Here is a 17,231-nt window from a genome sequence, read left to right on the forward strand (position 1 = left end):
AGCAGCAACCAGCACTGGGAAATAAAGAAGGCAGGCCACGGGGTGTCAGGGTCCCCAGGAAAATGGCTGTTCAAGGAATAAGGACCATTCTTAACAAAGTGGTAGCCATAATAGAACTGGGTGAGGACATCACCAGGCAAAAATACCTTAATCCTGAGATGCAATCTTTTTTTGCTAACCATTTCGTTTGTTTAGCTTTGGGTGCTGAGGACTGAACTCAGGAGTGCCTTACCAGTAAACTAATTCTCAGTCCTTTCTATTTTGAGACAGGACCTTGCTAAATTGCCCAGACTAGACTTTAACTTGCAATCTTCCTGCCTCAGCCTTCCAAGTTGCTGGGATTACAGGTGTGCACCACCATGTCAGGCTCATAGGGACCCTCATCCTTTGTTCAGGTGGAAGCCAATCTGAGAGTTATTTCTTTCATTTTTTTCTTATTCTCTATTCAAGAATAAATTTTCCTTCGCTACATGATCACTGCTCAATTTTGTTATTGGTCCCATGATTCTGGGAGGGAGAAAGCACCCACTTTGTCTCTGAAATTGGTAACAAAGACAGTACAACAAAGTGACTCATGGATATTGAATCAGTGGCAAATAGACTGGGTGTGGGGAGTAGCTCATGGAAGAAGCCTGTGGGGAGAATCCAGGTGATGGCTTGGGCCCAGGGGAAAGCATTACTGTGCCCCTGGAGTCCTCCCATCATTCCCTGCTTTTCACAGCTGCTTGTCTAGGTTCCAGTATAAGGATCCTTAGTGTGTCTCTCCTGGCAGCAGGAAGTTTACTGACTCCCAGGCTCTGAATTTTCGGCATCAGTGTCCATTTCCTTTGGTGAGAAGTCAAAACTCTGTACTCTCCTGGAGGTGTATGGTCATGAGGAATATTCGTCCTGTTTGAGGTAATGGCAGGAGGCTGGGGTACAGTCTAGGAGATGACATTATTTTTTATCAGGGACGCCCTTCCTCAGGTGATTCTGATGCACACCCAACCACATGATGATTGGAGTCCACTGCTCTAGGAAATTCATTACCTGTAGGCAACCTGCTCACAGGGAAGAGAGGCTGCCATACAGGAAAAGGTGCCCACCCCAGGGGTGTGGGGAGAATGAAATATGCTGTGTGGATCCACTGATATCCTTTCCTCTGATGTCAAGCCCCTTGAGGCAGATCTTCCAATGTCCCCCTCCTCAGGATGCCTCCTCCAGACTGGATTCTAGGGCAGTTTTTGTGAGAAGCTCAGACTGGGAAGAGGGGGCATGTCTGAGGATGAACACCCTGATGACTGGGAATGACTCCAAAAAATTTTGGATTATAGACTGTAACCCTCAAACAGACTGTGGAGCCAAGCTGCTTGTCTTTGAATCCCAGCTCTGCCACTTGCCAGCTCTGTGACCTTAGACAAGTCACTCTTTCCTCTTCTTCCAAATGGAGATAATAATGATAGACTCTACCTCATAGGAGTATAGTCTGATTAAATAAGCAAGTCCATGCCAAAGTGCTTAGAACCAGTCTTGGCAGAGTCTAAAGGCCCCAAACAGCTGGGTATGGTGGCTCATGACTGCAATTCCAGAGACTAAGGAGGCCAAGGCAAGAGGATTGCCAGTTTGAGGCCAGCCTCAACTTTGCAAGGCCCTAAGCAACTTAGTGAGACTTTGTCTCAAAATAAAAACTAGAAAGGGCTCGAGATGTGACTCAGTGGTAAAGTGCAGGTGTTCAAACCCCAGTACCAAATAATAATAATAATAATAACAACAACAACAACTCAATATACTGGCTATTGTTATTCTGTGCCTTCCCCCAACACAATCTAGGCAAGTTTGTATCAACAGTCCTTCCGGGCTGGGGATGTGGCTCAAACTGTAATGCACTCGCCTGGCATGAGCTGGGCGCTGGGTTCGATCCCTAGCACCACATAAAAATAAAGATGTGTCCACCAAAAACTGAAAAAAAAAAAAAAAAAAATTAAAAAGTTCTCTCTCTTAAAACAACAACAACAACAAAAAAAAAAAAACAGCTCTTCCTCCATTTCTCTCTCCAGCCTTCCCTGTTTGGCTCCCTTCTGTTCTCTTTAGTTCATCCCAAGCAACTGCCTTGGAGAACACAACCTAGCACAAATCATTTTAGAAAAGCAGGTTTATTGGTCGGGCTGCTCACCAGGACACAGCAACATGAGGGGCTCCCCAGAGCCCATGAGAAACTGCATCTGCCCACAACTCAGACCCCTTCATTTCATCAGCACCAAGGGACCTTGTCCCACAATCCCCATCCTCCCTCAGCTGATGTGTCTCCAACCATTCAGAGGAGAGAAGGGAACCAAGAAAAGGAAAAGGTGGGGGGTTAGGGGGGGAAGCAAAGCTTTGTATTATATAAAAGGTTTGTGTTCCCAGACTCCCCACCCCCCACCCCTTAAAACAATTAGCTGAAATTCTAAAAAGCAAAGCTGGGAAGATAAGGAGGGGGTGGTGGAGGTTGGGGGAAAAGAAGGGAAGCCTCCTGCCCTTCCTTGGGGCTTCGACTTATGGGGAGGAGTTGTCCTTGTTTCTGGAAAGGAATAGAAGAACTGAAGCTGCTGATACCTAGGCAATGCACTACAGAAATCAGGCCTCAGATTGGAAGCTGCACTCCCTTGTCCCCAAGGTTTTAGGAAAGGCACCCCTAAAGGCAAGGAACCCAGCAAGGTCTGGGAGAGTTCTGCAGCTCTAGGGAGGGGTCTCCTGTAGAAGGTTCAGGAAGGGGCTGGGGCTGGCTGCTCTACACTGTGCTCCCGGGCTTCCACCTCTGGCTCTCTGTTCCAGGCCTGGCCATTAGCACCTGGCTATTTTCAGCCTGACTTCCGGCCTAACTCCCAGCTCTCCACAGCCTGCTGCTGCCCCCTTCTGGGACCTGAATCTTCTCTGCTTTAAGAACTAGGCTTCCTCTGAGGGTAGCACCCAGACCCTAGTTAAGGGATCAGGCAAAACATACCTCTCTCCTCTTTGGATCATCTTTTTCTCACACTGTCCCCCTTCCAGCTCCTGAAAATAGTCCTGCTATCCTGAAAACCCCAGTAATATGGGATTCGTGTCCTGTTTTCTCATGACGCTAATGAGGCCACTTCTCTTTTCACCCATTCCATCTTCTCCTAGTTTTCCCTTCTCCTTCCCAAAGCCATAGCCATGTGCTCCTGCAAGCGGATGCATAGACAAGTAAGCGTGCTCCTCCCCCTCGGCTGTGTGCGCTCCATATCTCCACAGCCCTCCTGCCCCAGGTTCTGCTTGCTTCCAGGCTTCCTTGTTGGGGCTCTTTGTGGATACAGCCTGTGCTGGACCCTCATCCAAGGTCAAGGCTCACTCTGCCTTTCTTCCTCACTCCTGAGGGTCCTCCCCCAAACACCCTCAGGTCTTCTGGTAGGAGACCTCCCGTGTGGGCAAAGGTCCTCTTTAGGGCTCGAGCTTTCCTCTTGGTAATTGTGGTTTTGGAGCCTCTGGGGTTGAGGATAAGAAGGAAGGGGAAGAGCTTAGTGAGCAGGAATGATGCAGCTGGGAGTGGGTGCTGTGCGGAGGGGCAGGCAGCCCCCCCCATGGGGCCCAACCATGGAATTAGCAATTTCCTCTAGAATCCCCTAAATTGGACAAACAGGGCACAGATCACTTTTCTTCCCATTTCCATTTAGACTACGTCCAAATTGGGGGTGTCCATGGTGGGGGCTGCCTCCCCCTCCAGTCTAACAGCTGTGACTTGGAGGGGTGTTCCTCAAGAGGAGGTGTTTTCAACTTAGAAAAATCTCAGCCAGGTCAGGGCTGAGAGAGAATGCGAAAGAGAAAGTTTGAAAAGGGAAAGGAGTGGGGTGGTATCAGGGGTGGGGAGCGGCAGGGCGAGGCGCCGGTCTCGCGTCCCGCTCAGTCGCTGTCGCTCTTGTCCACCAGCACTGCATCCGACTCCTCGGTGATCTCCAGCAGCGTGTGCACATCGGGGCTGCTCCCACGAAGCAGGTCGGTGGCCTCACCTCGCTCAGCGCCGACCTCCTCGTCGTCTGGGCCCACCTCCACCATCTCAGTGGCCTTCAGCACCTCCACCTCGCCCTCTCGGATCTTCTTGACGTGGAAGGTGAAGGGCGGCACCTTGTACACCGCGGTCTTGGAGCGCGCGTAAACCACGTGGTCAGGTGTGAAGGACTTGCGCAGCTTGTCGCGAGAGGTCTTGAGCTTCTCGCGTCGCTCGGCTGGGACCAGGCGCGTGCCCAGCTTGTTCATGCGCTTCTCCAGGGTGTGCCGAGTCTTCTCCAGGTTCTCCTTGGTCTTGAGACGGGTCTTCTCCAGGTTCTCACGGGTGCGCACCTTGGTCTTCTCCATCTTCTCCTTGGAGAAGGCCTTCTTGAAGTCATCCACACGACGCAGGCCGCTGCGCTTGATGCGCTCAGCACGCGACTCTTCAATGACCTCCTCTACCTCCACCGCCTCATCCGAGGACAGCTCAACTGCTGCCGTGTCCTCCTCGGGCCGCTCTCCTTCTCCCAGCTCATCGCCCTCCTTCTCTGGCAGCGCTTCGGACTCTTTCAGCGACTTGCTGACACTCAGTTTGGCCGGCAGTTTCACTTCATCCTAGGGGGAGAGGAAAGGGGAGATGAGAGTGGGGCCAAGGGAGAAGGCAGGGTGAGGACTGGGGGAACCTTGGGCTAACTGGAGGTGAGACGGTGGCAATCGGAGAGAGGAGAGAGACCTATGTAGCCGTGAAATCGGTCTGATTTAGTCACCTTTGTATCCCTAGTACCTGGCACAGAGCTGGGCACATCGAATGAATTGTCATAATACAGACTGCCCAAAGACGGAACAGAGCTTCTGGTCAGAAATCGACCTGCATTACAATTACACCTTGAATATCTCTGCTGCCCTCCACCCTGCCCTAGCGCTCTAACTAAAGAAGTGACAGAGCGCCCTCTAGTGCTCTAAGTCACACACTGCCCAAATGAGGCCATAAAGCAAGGGGGGTTGCGAGAGTCTCTTTAGGTTGATAGGGATGGAGGATGAGCTCACAGCCTGTCTCACGCGGCCCCCAAGTAGGGTAGCTTGAAAATAAAAGTTAAGGGAGTGAGTTTCCTCGAATTGAACCATTTCAGAACCAGCCTTGGGGAAGGAGAGCTTGCCCCTTCCCGTCCCTCCTCCCTTGACCCCCTCATACTGTTGAGCTCCACCAGTGGTCATCATCCATCTCCCATGATGGAGGAAAGAGGAAGACGCTGGCTGGAAGCCAAGGACATGTTTTTTCCCTAACCTTGACATTTCTTCTGACTTCCCTGATTTGTCATGGGAGGGAGGGTTTGCTTTTTTTCTTTTGTTTTCTTCATTAGTGGGATTGAACTCGGGGTGCTCTACCACTGAGCTACTTCTACATAGCCCTTTGTAAATTTTTTATTTTTTCATTTATTTTTTGATAAGTGTTTATATATATATATAATATATATAGCTTTATTTTTATATATATAAATTTTTTTAATTTTTTCATTTATTTTTTGATAAGTGTTTATATATAAAATATATATAGCTTTATTTTTATATATATAAATTTTTTATTTTTTCATTTATTTTTTGATAAGTGTTTTTTTTATATATATATATATATATATATATATATATATATAATATAAATATATATAGCTTTATTTTTTTATATGTGGTGCTGAGGATTGAACCCAGGCCCTTGCAAGTGCGAGGCGAGCACTCTACAGCTGAGCCATAACCTCAGCCCCGTAATTTTTTAATTTTGACACAGGGTCTCCCTAAGTTTCTCAGGCTGACCTTGAACTTTCTGTCTCCCTCAGTGTCCTGAGTAGCTGGGATTGCAGGCTTGCCCCATGATCCAGGCAAGGGACTGCTTTAACTATTCTTGCTTACCGGAGAGGTCTGAGCTCAAAGAATCAGGGGTAGGATGGTAGTTCCAGATTGCTCATGATGCTGGGGCTAAGCCAGCCCTTGGCTTTTTCTCTTCCCCGTGGAATACCTAGCACTACCTGTTTTTCCATTCTAAGAATATTTTCCAAGATCCTGATTCTGGATCAACACTTAGGCATCACCCCCCAACCCACCACCACCACCACCACCACCACCACCACCACCACCACCACCAAAAAGGAGAGGACACTGAGCACAGAAAGGGAAAGAGGACCATCCAGAATGTAAACAGGAGCTCTTATTTAGCCCAGACTCTCCACAGGTACTTCAAACAAAGAAATGAGAGATGTTAGGGCTGGGGGTTGTGGCTTAGTGCTTGCCTGGCACGTGTGAGGCACTGGGTTTGATCCTCAACACCGCATAAAAATAAATAAACTTATTTAAAAAAATAAAAAAGAAAAAGAAATGAGAGATGTTGTTTCTTTTTTTTTTTTGATACCGGGTATTGAACTCAGGGGCACTCTACCACTAAGCTACATCCCCAGCCCTTTTTTATTTTGAGACAGTGTCTCAATAAGTTGCCCGGGCTGGCCTCAAATTTGCAATCCTTCCTTCTCAAGCTTCTGAGTAGCTGTGATTACTGGTGTGCACCATGCCACCAAGCTTGGTAAGACATAGTTTTTCCTAACGGTTTTGTGAGATAATTTCCTAAAGTTGTAAGAAAATCTCATCTCCTGAGAAGATGAGGTAACATGAACTGACCCCCTTTTGTAGAGAACACATACACATTATATGTAGGCTATTTGGAATCTCTTGCACCACCTGCTACAGAAATTTGTCCCCCCCCCTTCCTCTTCCCTCCAATCCACATTTCCCCCCACCCCCAGAGTTTCCTGGTTTATACTGAAACTAGGAACACCTCCTCCCAACTTCCTTCCCTCCCTGTCAATAGCATTAGCAGGGACAAAGAGGGAATGCTGACTCCACCTCTTCTCCCAACTGGATACCAGCTCTGCTGGGCACCAAGCCACCTCCAGTTCTGTTATCCTACTACACCTCCCAGCAGGCAAGGTGACCTGGACACAGGGCATGCTGGGATTTGTAGTCTCCACCTGCCATGGGTGGCTTAGTGCTATCCCAGGCATCCTAGGGCAGAATTCTGCCAATCCCTGAATCTCTAGGGCATTCTGATCACTCTGCCTCTTATTCACTGAGGCACTGAAGGGGTCCTCTTATGGTTCTGAGCAGGGAGGTCCCAATCTCTGTCTGCATTCCTTCTGATTTCAGTTGTACCCTTTGGGGTCTCCTGCAGTCACCTTCTCCCAACCTGCTACTGGAGACTTATATCAGGATGTATGTCACTAGGAAGAGCTTACACATCATATTTAGGACTAAGACCTAAAGTATCTGCTTCCATCCACCTTGCCCATTTCCACCCAGAATGTTCCTGTAGCCCCAAGATCAAAACATTTTCAGCTCTGATCTCTTCTTCACAATCTCCAGGACTAAAAACCCACCCACATCCCACCGCAGTGGAGGAGAGCCCCTCCTTTCACTAAGCTGAAACAATGTGGATGTGCTGGGAGGGATTAAGGACAACAGCAGGGAATAGTCAGGAAACAGTCCCAGCTGCTGGGAAACAAATCCATATTGTCTCCTGCACCCCCACCCCACCCCACTTCTCCCCACTGCTCCACCCTAACCCCTAAAGGTCCTAAGCAGGCTGATTTTCTTGGCCTCTGGCTTTCTAGATAAAGTCTTTGCCAGTTGAACTTGGAAACAAGTGCCAAGGAGAGAGCTATAGGCTCCCCCTAGCCAATCCCATCTTCCCAGTGGAGTACTGTTCAGTGAAAGGCTTCAAACTGCAATAACGGGGAGAATCCCTATGAGGGGGCTTTATTCATGGATTTGGGGGAATCATAACCTCACTCATTGTGGGCTTCCTAAGAGGAGCTGCCTTGTTGGTGGAGGGTCAGGAGATGGGAAGAAACAACTTGACCTGAATCCCTGGACAATGTCCAGTAGGCTGGCCCTGGGGAGCATATACTACCACTAACTTTTCCCCTCCATTAATGGGTTTATCTTTTCTCCCTTTTCCAAGTCAAGTTTCCCTGATGACTCACAACCTTAGAGTGCAGTCTTAGGCCCACCCAGTTGGTCTGTTGCTACAACGACCATCAACACAATCCAAAAGCACCTCCCCCAAGCCTGGGTACACAGGCCAGGCACCTTTGTCCCACCCCTACTTCCCTGGCAGAGCTCCTAAGCCAATGGAGGGGCCTCAGGGGTGGCAAGGCCAGCCAGCTCTGCTTGTTCTGTTTTCCCATTTTTATTAAACAAAACCACCACTCCCAACAGGCTTGGTTTCCAGAGGTACCTTTAATGACCACGTCTGAACAAAAGCATGCACAACTTCCCCTAACCCCTGGCAAGCACACACAGCTCAGAAGGCATGAGTCCATAATGGATATAGAGAAGACCCAAGGAGGTTCCCAGTCTTTTCCACCACCACTAAACGCCCCATAGAAACTTACAATCTTATGGCTTAAGAAGATCTTTATAAAATTATAATATACGTGAGCACCTACTGTATACCTGGCCCTTGGCCAAGCAACTTACATTTGTTAGGAAGAAGGGACAGTGTCACTGGGTTCAATTCTCAGCACCGCATATAAATAAATAGAAGAAAGGTCTATCAACAACTAAAAACTTAAAAAAAAATTAAATTAAAAAAAATCCTAAAAACAAAACAAAACAAAAAAACCCCAAGACCTCCCCTTTAGGTTGCCAAGATAGGGAGATGATAGACATCAAATGCGGAAGGGTCCTTCCATCTGTCTGTATTCTCAGACAGGGGTAATATTGCCCCTAGGAGGGTGCAAATTGATTCTTGGCAGTAGGGGAGACTTAGATAGCACAATTGTTTGCGGTGCTGCAAAGAGCCCACTGTACACAAACAGACATATGGTATATTCATTGCATTAAAATTTCATGGAGGATGGGGCTGGGGTGGTAGCACAGTGGTGGAGCACTTGCCTAGCATGTGAGTCACTCAATTAAATTCTTAGCACCACATATAAATAAGAGAAAGTTCATTAACAACTAAAAAAAAATTTTTAATTAAAAAATCCATGGAGGAGCTGGGCACAGTGGGGTATGCTGTAATTCCAGCAACTCTGAAGGCTGAGGCAGAAGGATCTTGAGTTCAAGTCCAGCCTCAGCATTTAATGAGTCCCTGTCTCAAAATAAAAAAAATAAAAATAAAAAGGGCTGGGGATAAATAAAAATAAAAAGCTCAGTGGTAAAGCACCCTGGATTCAATCTCTAGTAACAAAATAATAATTAATAAAAATTTAAAAGGGATGATGACGTAGCTCAATGTTAAAGCCCTTATCTGTTATTTGGGTTTAATCCCCAGTGGCATATATTTAAAAAAAAAAAAAATGTCATGGAGGAGATGGAAATTAAGGGGGAAAGTATGTAAAACGACCCCTTAGGGAGATAATCATGAAAAAAAAAAAATAAGTTGAGAAACTGTGTGATATAGGGCAGCAGAGGATCCAAGCCAGAGCCAGTTAAAATGTCCCTCTTCTGCCTCTTCTCCGAGTTGGCAGCTTTTGGGTGCCCCACCCAACACAGGATCTAGCAAACATAAGGGATCTCTTTGCAAAACGTTTTCAAAAAAAAAAAACAAAACTGGAAAAAATAAGTGTAAATATTTTCCTCAGCTACAGGGTGGGGGTGGAGAAGGCACAGAAGAAACCCCAGGCCTGGGCCTCATGAGGGCCCCCTCTAAAGAAGTTTTGTGCCAAACTGGCCTGTCCCTGAGGAGGCGGTGGCAGGGGGAAGGGAAGAGAGGATCAGAAGCCATGCACAGTTTCATGCAAGGCAGCCTTTGGGCAGCCTAGTGCTGGGAATGTCTGCTATTAAGCAGAAACTCAGGGCTGGGGGTATAGTTCAGTGGTACAGTGGTTGTCTAGCAGGCATGAGGCCCTGGGTTTTATCCCTAGCATTGAAAAAAAAAAAGAAAAAAGAAAGAAAGAAAGAGACAAAAAAATCTAAACAGATTCTAAGAACAAGGGGAAGCCCCTTCCCTTTGCCTCCCACCGCCCCCCTGCACACACCACATTCATCTGAACTCTGCATAACTGGAGAGTGTCTTCCCAGTGCTTATGACCCAACCACAAAGGGGACAGTAACTTGGAAGGGTTGGCACTGACCATGACCGGTGAGCAGACAGCCTGGAGAGACACCCCAGACCACAGGCCCCAGTGGACCAGGAGACCCTAAATTCCCCCACCAGCTGTCGGCTCCTCTGGGATGGGCCGAGGCCCAGGCTCTGGGTAATAGGGCAGCGTCCTAGGTGTCTGCTCAAAGTCTGGGAGCTCAGGTACTGTCTCAGGCTTCAGGTCAAAGGGCTCAGTCTCAGGCAGAAGGTCAAAAGGCACGATCTTGGGTGTGGCCAGCTCAGAGGGTGCAATCGGCTTCTTCTTGGGCTAAGATGAGGAAAAGGGGTTTAAATGGGACTTGGGATGGGTGCGGAGTCCTCTGTGGCATGCAGAGTTGGGGCAGGAGGAGGCACAAATTATCAGGGTGGAAAGAAACCACATTTGAAATGCTTCATCAAGAGGGCCCCGGGATGAAAGGGGTGCGACAAATCCAAGCCCATGAATTAATAAACAGTTTAAACAGAAACTTCTTCCTCCCCCTTCCATCCTAGGGCTCCCAACTTCTCCCTTTATGGAGCCACAGCTGTGGGATAATCATGGCTACTGGGGGGCCAAAGTGGTAGGGTCAAAGAGGCTACTGGGCATGAAATTTTCTAAGACAGGCCCATTGGTAGACTTTAATGGGGAGGTTCAGAGGAGTAAAAGAGAAGGTCCACACTTCTCTGTCCCCAGAGGCAGGCATAGCTAATCCAGCTCTTGTTACTCCCAGAGGCAGGGTGGATACTGGGTGCCGCCCAGGAACAAAAAGAGGGATGGGCATGGAAGAGGGACATCCTGGCGACTTCCTTTTGGCCACATCCCCACCTCCTATCTCCCATGCCACCATTCTCCCTCTACCCAGCGTTTGAAAAATGAGACACCAAAATGCACAGAGAAATCAGGATCAAAACCAAGCTATGACCGTGCAAGCAGGTGGGCCTATGTCCTGGGACGTGGCAGCAACAGCTTCCAATTCTCCCTCCTGGAAGTGAGCTGAACTGCCACTCTTGCTTTGGGCAATCAGAAGTTATGAGAGAGGGACAGTTGGTGACACTACCAGATCCACACAATAGCAGTGTTCAGTAAGGCCTATAGTCACAAAAACCCAAAGCAGCAGGTCCTAACCTGTCCTGTGGGGTGAAGGGAAGAGGTGGGAGTGGTAGGAAGGCTAAAGAGAGAGGGAGATACAATGGCCCTCACCTAGGCAAATACACAGTCCATGCCAGGGGATACCCATGTTTGGGCAGAAGCTCAATCCTTAGACCCTTCCCCCTTTCCCTTCCACTGGCATTGGACCAGGTGACACCTTGCTCTTAATTCAGTACTCATGAAAGCTGAGCAGCTAAGAGCCACCAGTGTTGTAGGCTGCCTAGCATTGTGCTCATCCACACATCCACACAGCAATTCTGGTGTGGGGGCAGCAGAACTCTCGCTCTCAGAGAATAAAGGATGCAGAACCAACCCTAGGCCAGGGCCACCCTCCACCCTGGTTTCTGGTGCAGAGCCCAGGAACAGGAGGAGCGGGTGGGAGCAGTGAATGTAGCGGAGGAAGAATATACTTGGGTTCTAGTCCCAGTTTCAACTCTCTAATCACTCGAGAGACAATAGGCAAGTGACTTCCCCTTTTGGGGCTCCAGCTTCGCAAGCTCCACAATGAAGGAGATGACAAAAGGTCCATAATGACAGAATGATGAAATATTCACAATGGTATGGTTCCAAAAAACAGCACACACCGCGGCTCATCTGCAAGGCTGTTGCTTAGCAATAAATCCCCTCCCCTCTTGCTATTCTTTGTCCAATATATGCCACCACCTCACCTTTTTTACTTTGACCTTTATTTTACTTTATTTTACTTGAATGAAGGGAAGAGCAGGCTGCTGAGATTTTTTTCATACCCCCAAAATACTCTTCCTGATTTGGGCTCAGCGACCAAAGCAACAACAACTACCACCCAAACTCAGCCTTTTGGAGGACAGGGGCAGCAGCCACACTCCCCCAGGGTTGCTAGGCTTAGAGGGTGAAAGGGACCAGAGCCCCAAGCTAGGAGCATTTCTGGACAAAGATTTGGGGTTCTTCTAGAGCAAGGTAGCCTCGATTTACCTTGAACCCAGGAAGGAAGGAGTTAAAGATCAGGTTAGGATTTGGGGGTCAGAGGCTAGGAAGCCCTCATTCCAGTCTGCTGTCCTCACTACTTTTCCTTTTTTTCTTTTAGCAAATGTGTGTCTTTCCGTTTTTTTGTTTTGTTTTGTTTTGTTTTTGGGGGGGTACTGGGAATTGAACCCAGGGCACTTTACTATTAAGCTACATCCCTAGCCCTTTTCATTTTTTATTTTGAGACAGGGTCTTGCTAAGTTGCTTAGGGACTCCTCAAATTGCTAAGGCTGGCTTTGAACTTGCGGTTCTCCTGTCTCAGCCTCCCCATCTGCTCTGATTACAGTCTTGTGCTGCTGCTGGCCTCCCGTTTAGTGCCCATGAGCCAAATAATTCCTTAAATGCTTCCCAGCCCTATCCCAAAGAATTCAGAGCAGGTTTGAAGCCGGGCATGGTGGCAGGGCATGGTGGCAGGAGTGGTGGCGCTTCCCTGTAATCCCAGAGGCTCGGGAGGCTGAGACAGGAGGATTACAAATTCCAAGCCAGCCTCAGGAATTTATCAAGGCTGTAAGCAACCTAGTGAGACCCTGTCTCTAAATAAAAAATAAAGGGGGCTGGGGGTGTGGCTCAAGCGGTAGCACGCTCGCCTGACATGTGTGCGGCCCGGGTTCGATCCTCAGCACCACATACAAGCAAAGATGTTGTGTCCGCTGAAAACTAAAAAAAATAATAATAAATAATATTTAAAATAAATAAATAAATAAAGGGCTGGGGCACTCCTGGGTTAAATCCCTGGTACAAAAAAAAAAAAAAAAAAAAAAATCCAGAAAACATTTATCTTCATTCTATCTCCTTTCTGAATTCTAAAGTAACTCGAAAAATTATCCAGCTGGGTGCAGTGGTACAAGTTTGTAATCCCAGGGACTAGGGAGGCAAAAGGCAAAAGGAGCAAAGTTTGATCCTTATGTAAATGCCAGGACAATTTAGTGAGAATTTGTCTGAAAACAAAACATGATTCTGGGAGCAATGGTACAAACCTGTAATCCCTGAAACATGGGAAGCTGAGGCAGGAGGATTGCAAACTGGAGGCCAGTCTCAGCAATTTAGGGAGAACATAACTCAAAATAAAAAGGGCTGGAGATGGTGATGCAGCTTGCTGGTAAAGCACCCCTGGGTTCAATCTCCAGTACTTCAAGGAAAAAAGAAAATCCAAATCATTGCTCTGTAACAATCACAGCTTCACCCAGGATGCATGGTGTTCTAGAGCAACGGCCTCGATATGCATACCCTGGCCTGATCCTCCAAGCAGCCCTCAGTCCACTAACTTCTGTTATGAGTACAATTCCCTTCTCTCATTCATTAACTGTGGCCTAGCTAAATGTCACCAGATAGGATGGGATGCCAAACTGCTGAGTTTGGTTGTGGATGCGCAAGGGATTCCCTCCTTTCCTCCCTGAAAATGGGGTGTGGGCGGCCAGATGTCCTGATCTCACAACTGGGCGGTTCCTATCCTTTGGTGCACTCCTCTGCCCAGCCCCCACTGCCACATCATCACTTCCCACATCTGCCATGGGAAATATAGTCTCTCCTCCTTACACCCACTCCAAAAAACCCACACCATCAGAGGAGCTGCTTTTCCAAATCTTTCTCTCTCCTTGCCTGGCCACCCAAGCAATCATATCTCCTCAGCCTGACTTTCCCATAAACACTGCTGCCCCCAGCCTTCCCTATTAGGTCTGCCAAGACACACAACTATTTTTACTACATTCTCTTCTCAGGCCACAGACCTCCACAGACCTGGGAGGAGAGGCCTTGGCTTTCCTCCAGCAGTGGAGGCCCCACCCCTTCACCCCCACCTGGGACAGCCTTGCCATAGCTCAGAGAAATTTTACATCCGGAGACCCACCCCTGTTCCTGGAATTTTTTCTACACCTCAGAGCTTCTCCCAGGGTTGGGAACATTTTGTTCTTAGTTATCCATGTGGGTTTGGGGCTCAACCTAAGCCAACAACCCAAGTTCTGCCTCAACTCTCTGCCTCCACTGGTCCTGGCTTAATACAGATGCAGTCAAAGCCACACTGTGACAGGAAACCCCCCCACACACACACACACACACACTATCATGGATCATGCTAAATGCCAGGAAGAGCATTTCAAGGGAGGCCCCTGGCTTCTGTACAGAAGTCTTCCTCCTTCTATACCTCCATACCTGTCTTTTTCTCTCAGACTCTCCATCTTTAGCATAGAACTTTCCCAGGTTCCACAGTCTGGGACATTTGGAGTCAGAATGTCACCCATCCAAGCTCTTCATGGCAACTCTCTACCATACTAGGCTCTGGAGAAAAGATAAAGCTGGCTGGGTGTGGTGGCACATGCCTGTAATCCCAGCAACCTTGGAGGCTGAAGCAAGGGGATCACAAGTTCAAAGCCAGACTCAGCAATTTAGCTGGTTTTCTGCCCCAGACCCCTTGTTCCCCTTTCCTAGATGCCACCCAGGGCTAGTCAGGTCTCAAAACAACAACAATAACAACAAAAAAGAACCCTCACAACCCCCTCCCCACCCCACTGCCCCCAAGCAGTTAGATTAAGTGGCAATAGTTCTAGGAAAACACTTTTCTACCAGACAATCCTGTAACTGGAGGAGCAACACTTTTCAAAAGCCAAAAAAAGCCCACAGGCCTATAATCCCAGTGGCTTGGGAGGCTGAGACAGGAGGATCCCGAGTTCAAAGCTCAAAGCCAGCCTCAGCAGAAGCGAGGTGCTAAGCAACTCAGCAAGATCCTGTCTCTAAATAAAATACAAAATAGGGCTGAGGATGTGGTTCAGTAGTCTGGTACCCCTGAGTTCAATCCCCACTACAAAAGGGGGGAAAAAAGCCAAGAAAATGCTCTTAAGAGAGCCAGTGGAAGGGGACCAGTGCCATGTTTGCTTCTGTCCCACCACCACATCCTCAGAGAGATGCTGGCATACCATCTCAGTTTCTCTGTTCTCCTTAAATCTACTCCCAGTCTGCATATCTAATTGTCCCTAGAGAGACAAAGCCAAGGCCTTTACCTCCCCTCTAGCCTTCTTTTTCATTTCTCTTGGTCAGAAAAAGGATGGGGGAAGAGAGAGCATAAACTAACCCCTACAGCCTCCATGATCCTGACTGCTTGGGGTAGGAGCATCCACCAGGCTGTGGGACTCCGGCCTGGGCACATTCCTGCCAGCCCAAGATCTAAAAGTCCTTAGCTCAGACTCACCTCTAATGGGGTTGGGGAGAGGGCATGGAAAGGAGCGGCAACACTGAGATCCCCAGTTTTATTTGGGATTATGATGCAAAATCTACATTTATACCCAGGAAGGAAGAATGGAGAGAAATGTAAAGGAAGCAACAAGAGGGCACCTCCCGCCCGCTCTTCTGCCGCTCCTAGCTGCAGCCCCCACAGGCGTGCGGGGTGATTCATCTCGCCCAGACCCAAGGACTCTGCGGAGGCGGGTGGAGGGTCAGTCCACCCGCCGCCACCATCAGCCCCTCTAGCACTCCAAACGCCCACTCAACCCCGCCCCACTTGTTTTCAGGAGGCCAAGGGCGCCCGCATGCCTCAGGCTAGGGTGTCCCCAGGGCCCTGAAAAGTCTCTGGAGCTAGGAGCAGATCGTAGTGAGTGGATCAGGGTGGAGTGGGCAGCGGAAGCTGATGCGGGGGCGCGGGGAACTGTGAGGGGGGCTGGCGGCTGCATCCCTCGCCTGGCAGCCCCTGCCGGTGCGTGCCTGAGCCCTGAATCACCCGCTATATCGGGCCCGCAGCGCCGGAGGCCCTAGACCCGGGCCCCGCCACCAGTGTCCACTTACAGCGGGGCCTCAACGGCCGCCAGGGACCCCTGACGTTCCCCGCAACTTTCCCCAAGTAGGATGACGTCTGACAGAGTCAGTTGGGAGCACTCTGCCAGGGACGGCGTTCCGGAGTCCGGCCCTCAAACATTTCCGCTGCAAGTTGGAGCCCAGAGGGAGGGGCCTGGAAGGGAGGCACTGGGTGCAGAGCGCGCCCCTCAGAGCGCCCTAAGAGTTTGCACCCCTCCCCCCACCAGCCGGGATCGCCGGAAGAAGGGTGGATCTCCTGAGCTCCGGGATCAGGCTGGCTGCAGAGCCGCGCCGCGTACCGGTCTCCCTACCCCAAACCTAGGACCGGAGACATGGGCTGGGTGGGGAAGTTCTGGGCGCGGTCCGCCTCGCGGGCTCACCTGGTAGATCATGACTTTAAAGTTGCGGCGCCGCAGCAGTTCGGCCTCGTTGACCTCCAGCTTCTTAATCTGGCCGGCCTGGCGCTCCAGGCTGCCGCGCACCGTCTTCACGTTGACGCTGACCTTGCGCACCTTCTCCAGCAACTTGCTCACAGTGTTACTCGTGGTGGCATGTGCCTTACCCAACTTGCTCAGCTCACCCTGGATGCTCTGCACCGCGCCTTCCATCTCCGCCTGCCGCTCCTCCAGCTGGGCTTGGGTCAGCTGGATCTGGTCTACCGCACCGATGATTTTGTCCAGAAGGCTCAGCACCAGTACGCCGTTCACCTGGTCTGACTTGATCAGCTCTTCAGAGCCGGCTCCCGACCGCTCCTCAGTTGCCGGCGCCCCTACGGATGAGGGCTCCGCGGCCTCGGAGGCGTCGGGGAAACTGGAAAACGGCCGCTCGACGATCTGGAGCGTGATGTCCTCCATGGCTACCAGGAGCCGTGAGGTGCCGGCCGGGTCAAGCTGCAGCGGGAGAGCGGGAGAGAAGGAAGAGCCGGAGAGGGGAAAGAGAACGAGAGTGGAGAGCAGGGGAAACTCGAGCCACGTCCGTGCGCACCGGGACCACGGCCAGAACTGTGGGGCGGGGGATCCGCGCACTGCCCGCTTGCAGGCCAAACCCTGGAGTCGCCCATTGGCTGGCCCCACCCCAGAAAGGGAGGGACGGGGCAGAAGGGGAGACCGATGTGGGGAGGGGGGATGGCGGAGGGGGACCCAAGAGCCAAGTACCCCACCCTGCCCAGGATGGTTGGAATAGTTGGAGCGGGAGACTAGGGCCCCTGCTGGCAACAGAGGCGGCGGG

The 17,231-nt window shown here is 49.9% G+C and overlaps 1 protein-coding gene across 1 annotated transcript; it reads right to left on the reverse strand.

Moving 5' to 3' along the window:
* Window positions 1–2,113: 2,113 nt before the first annotated feature.
* Cavin1 (caveolae associated protein 1) lies at window positions 2,114–17,022 on the reverse strand. Its single transcript, XM_046446627.2, has 2 exons — window positions 16,385–17,022; window positions 2,114–4,578 (listed from the first exon to the last, which is right to left on the reverse strand). Exons 1-2 carry the CDS (start codon window positions 16,856–16,858, stop codon window positions 3,877–3,879), a joined length of 1,176 nt encoding a protein of 391 aa, XP_046302583.1. The 5' UTR covers window positions 16,859–17,022; the 3' UTR covers window positions 2,114–3,876.
* Window positions 17,023–17,231: the final 209 nt, after the last annotated feature.

This window comes from Marmota monax, unplaced genomic scaffold (assembly GCF_021218885.2).
Source record: "Marmota monax isolate L192 unplaced genomic scaffold, Marmota_monax_Labrador192_F-V1.1 WCK01_AAM20220418_F8-fsc00346, whole genome shotgun sequence".
Lineage (NCBI taxonomy): Eukaryota > Metazoa > Chordata > Mammalia > Rodentia > Sciuridae > Marmota > Marmota monax.

Coding starts and splice junctions, on each gene's coding strand:
- Cavin1 (XM_046446627.2), bottom strand. CDS start 16,858: ATGGAGGACATCACGCTCCAGATCGTCGAGCGGCCGTTTTCCAGTTTC. Junction 4,579..16,384: donor TTAAAGTCATGATCTACCAG/GTGAGCCCGCGA, acceptor CTCTCCCCCTAG/GATGAAGTGAAACTGCCGGC.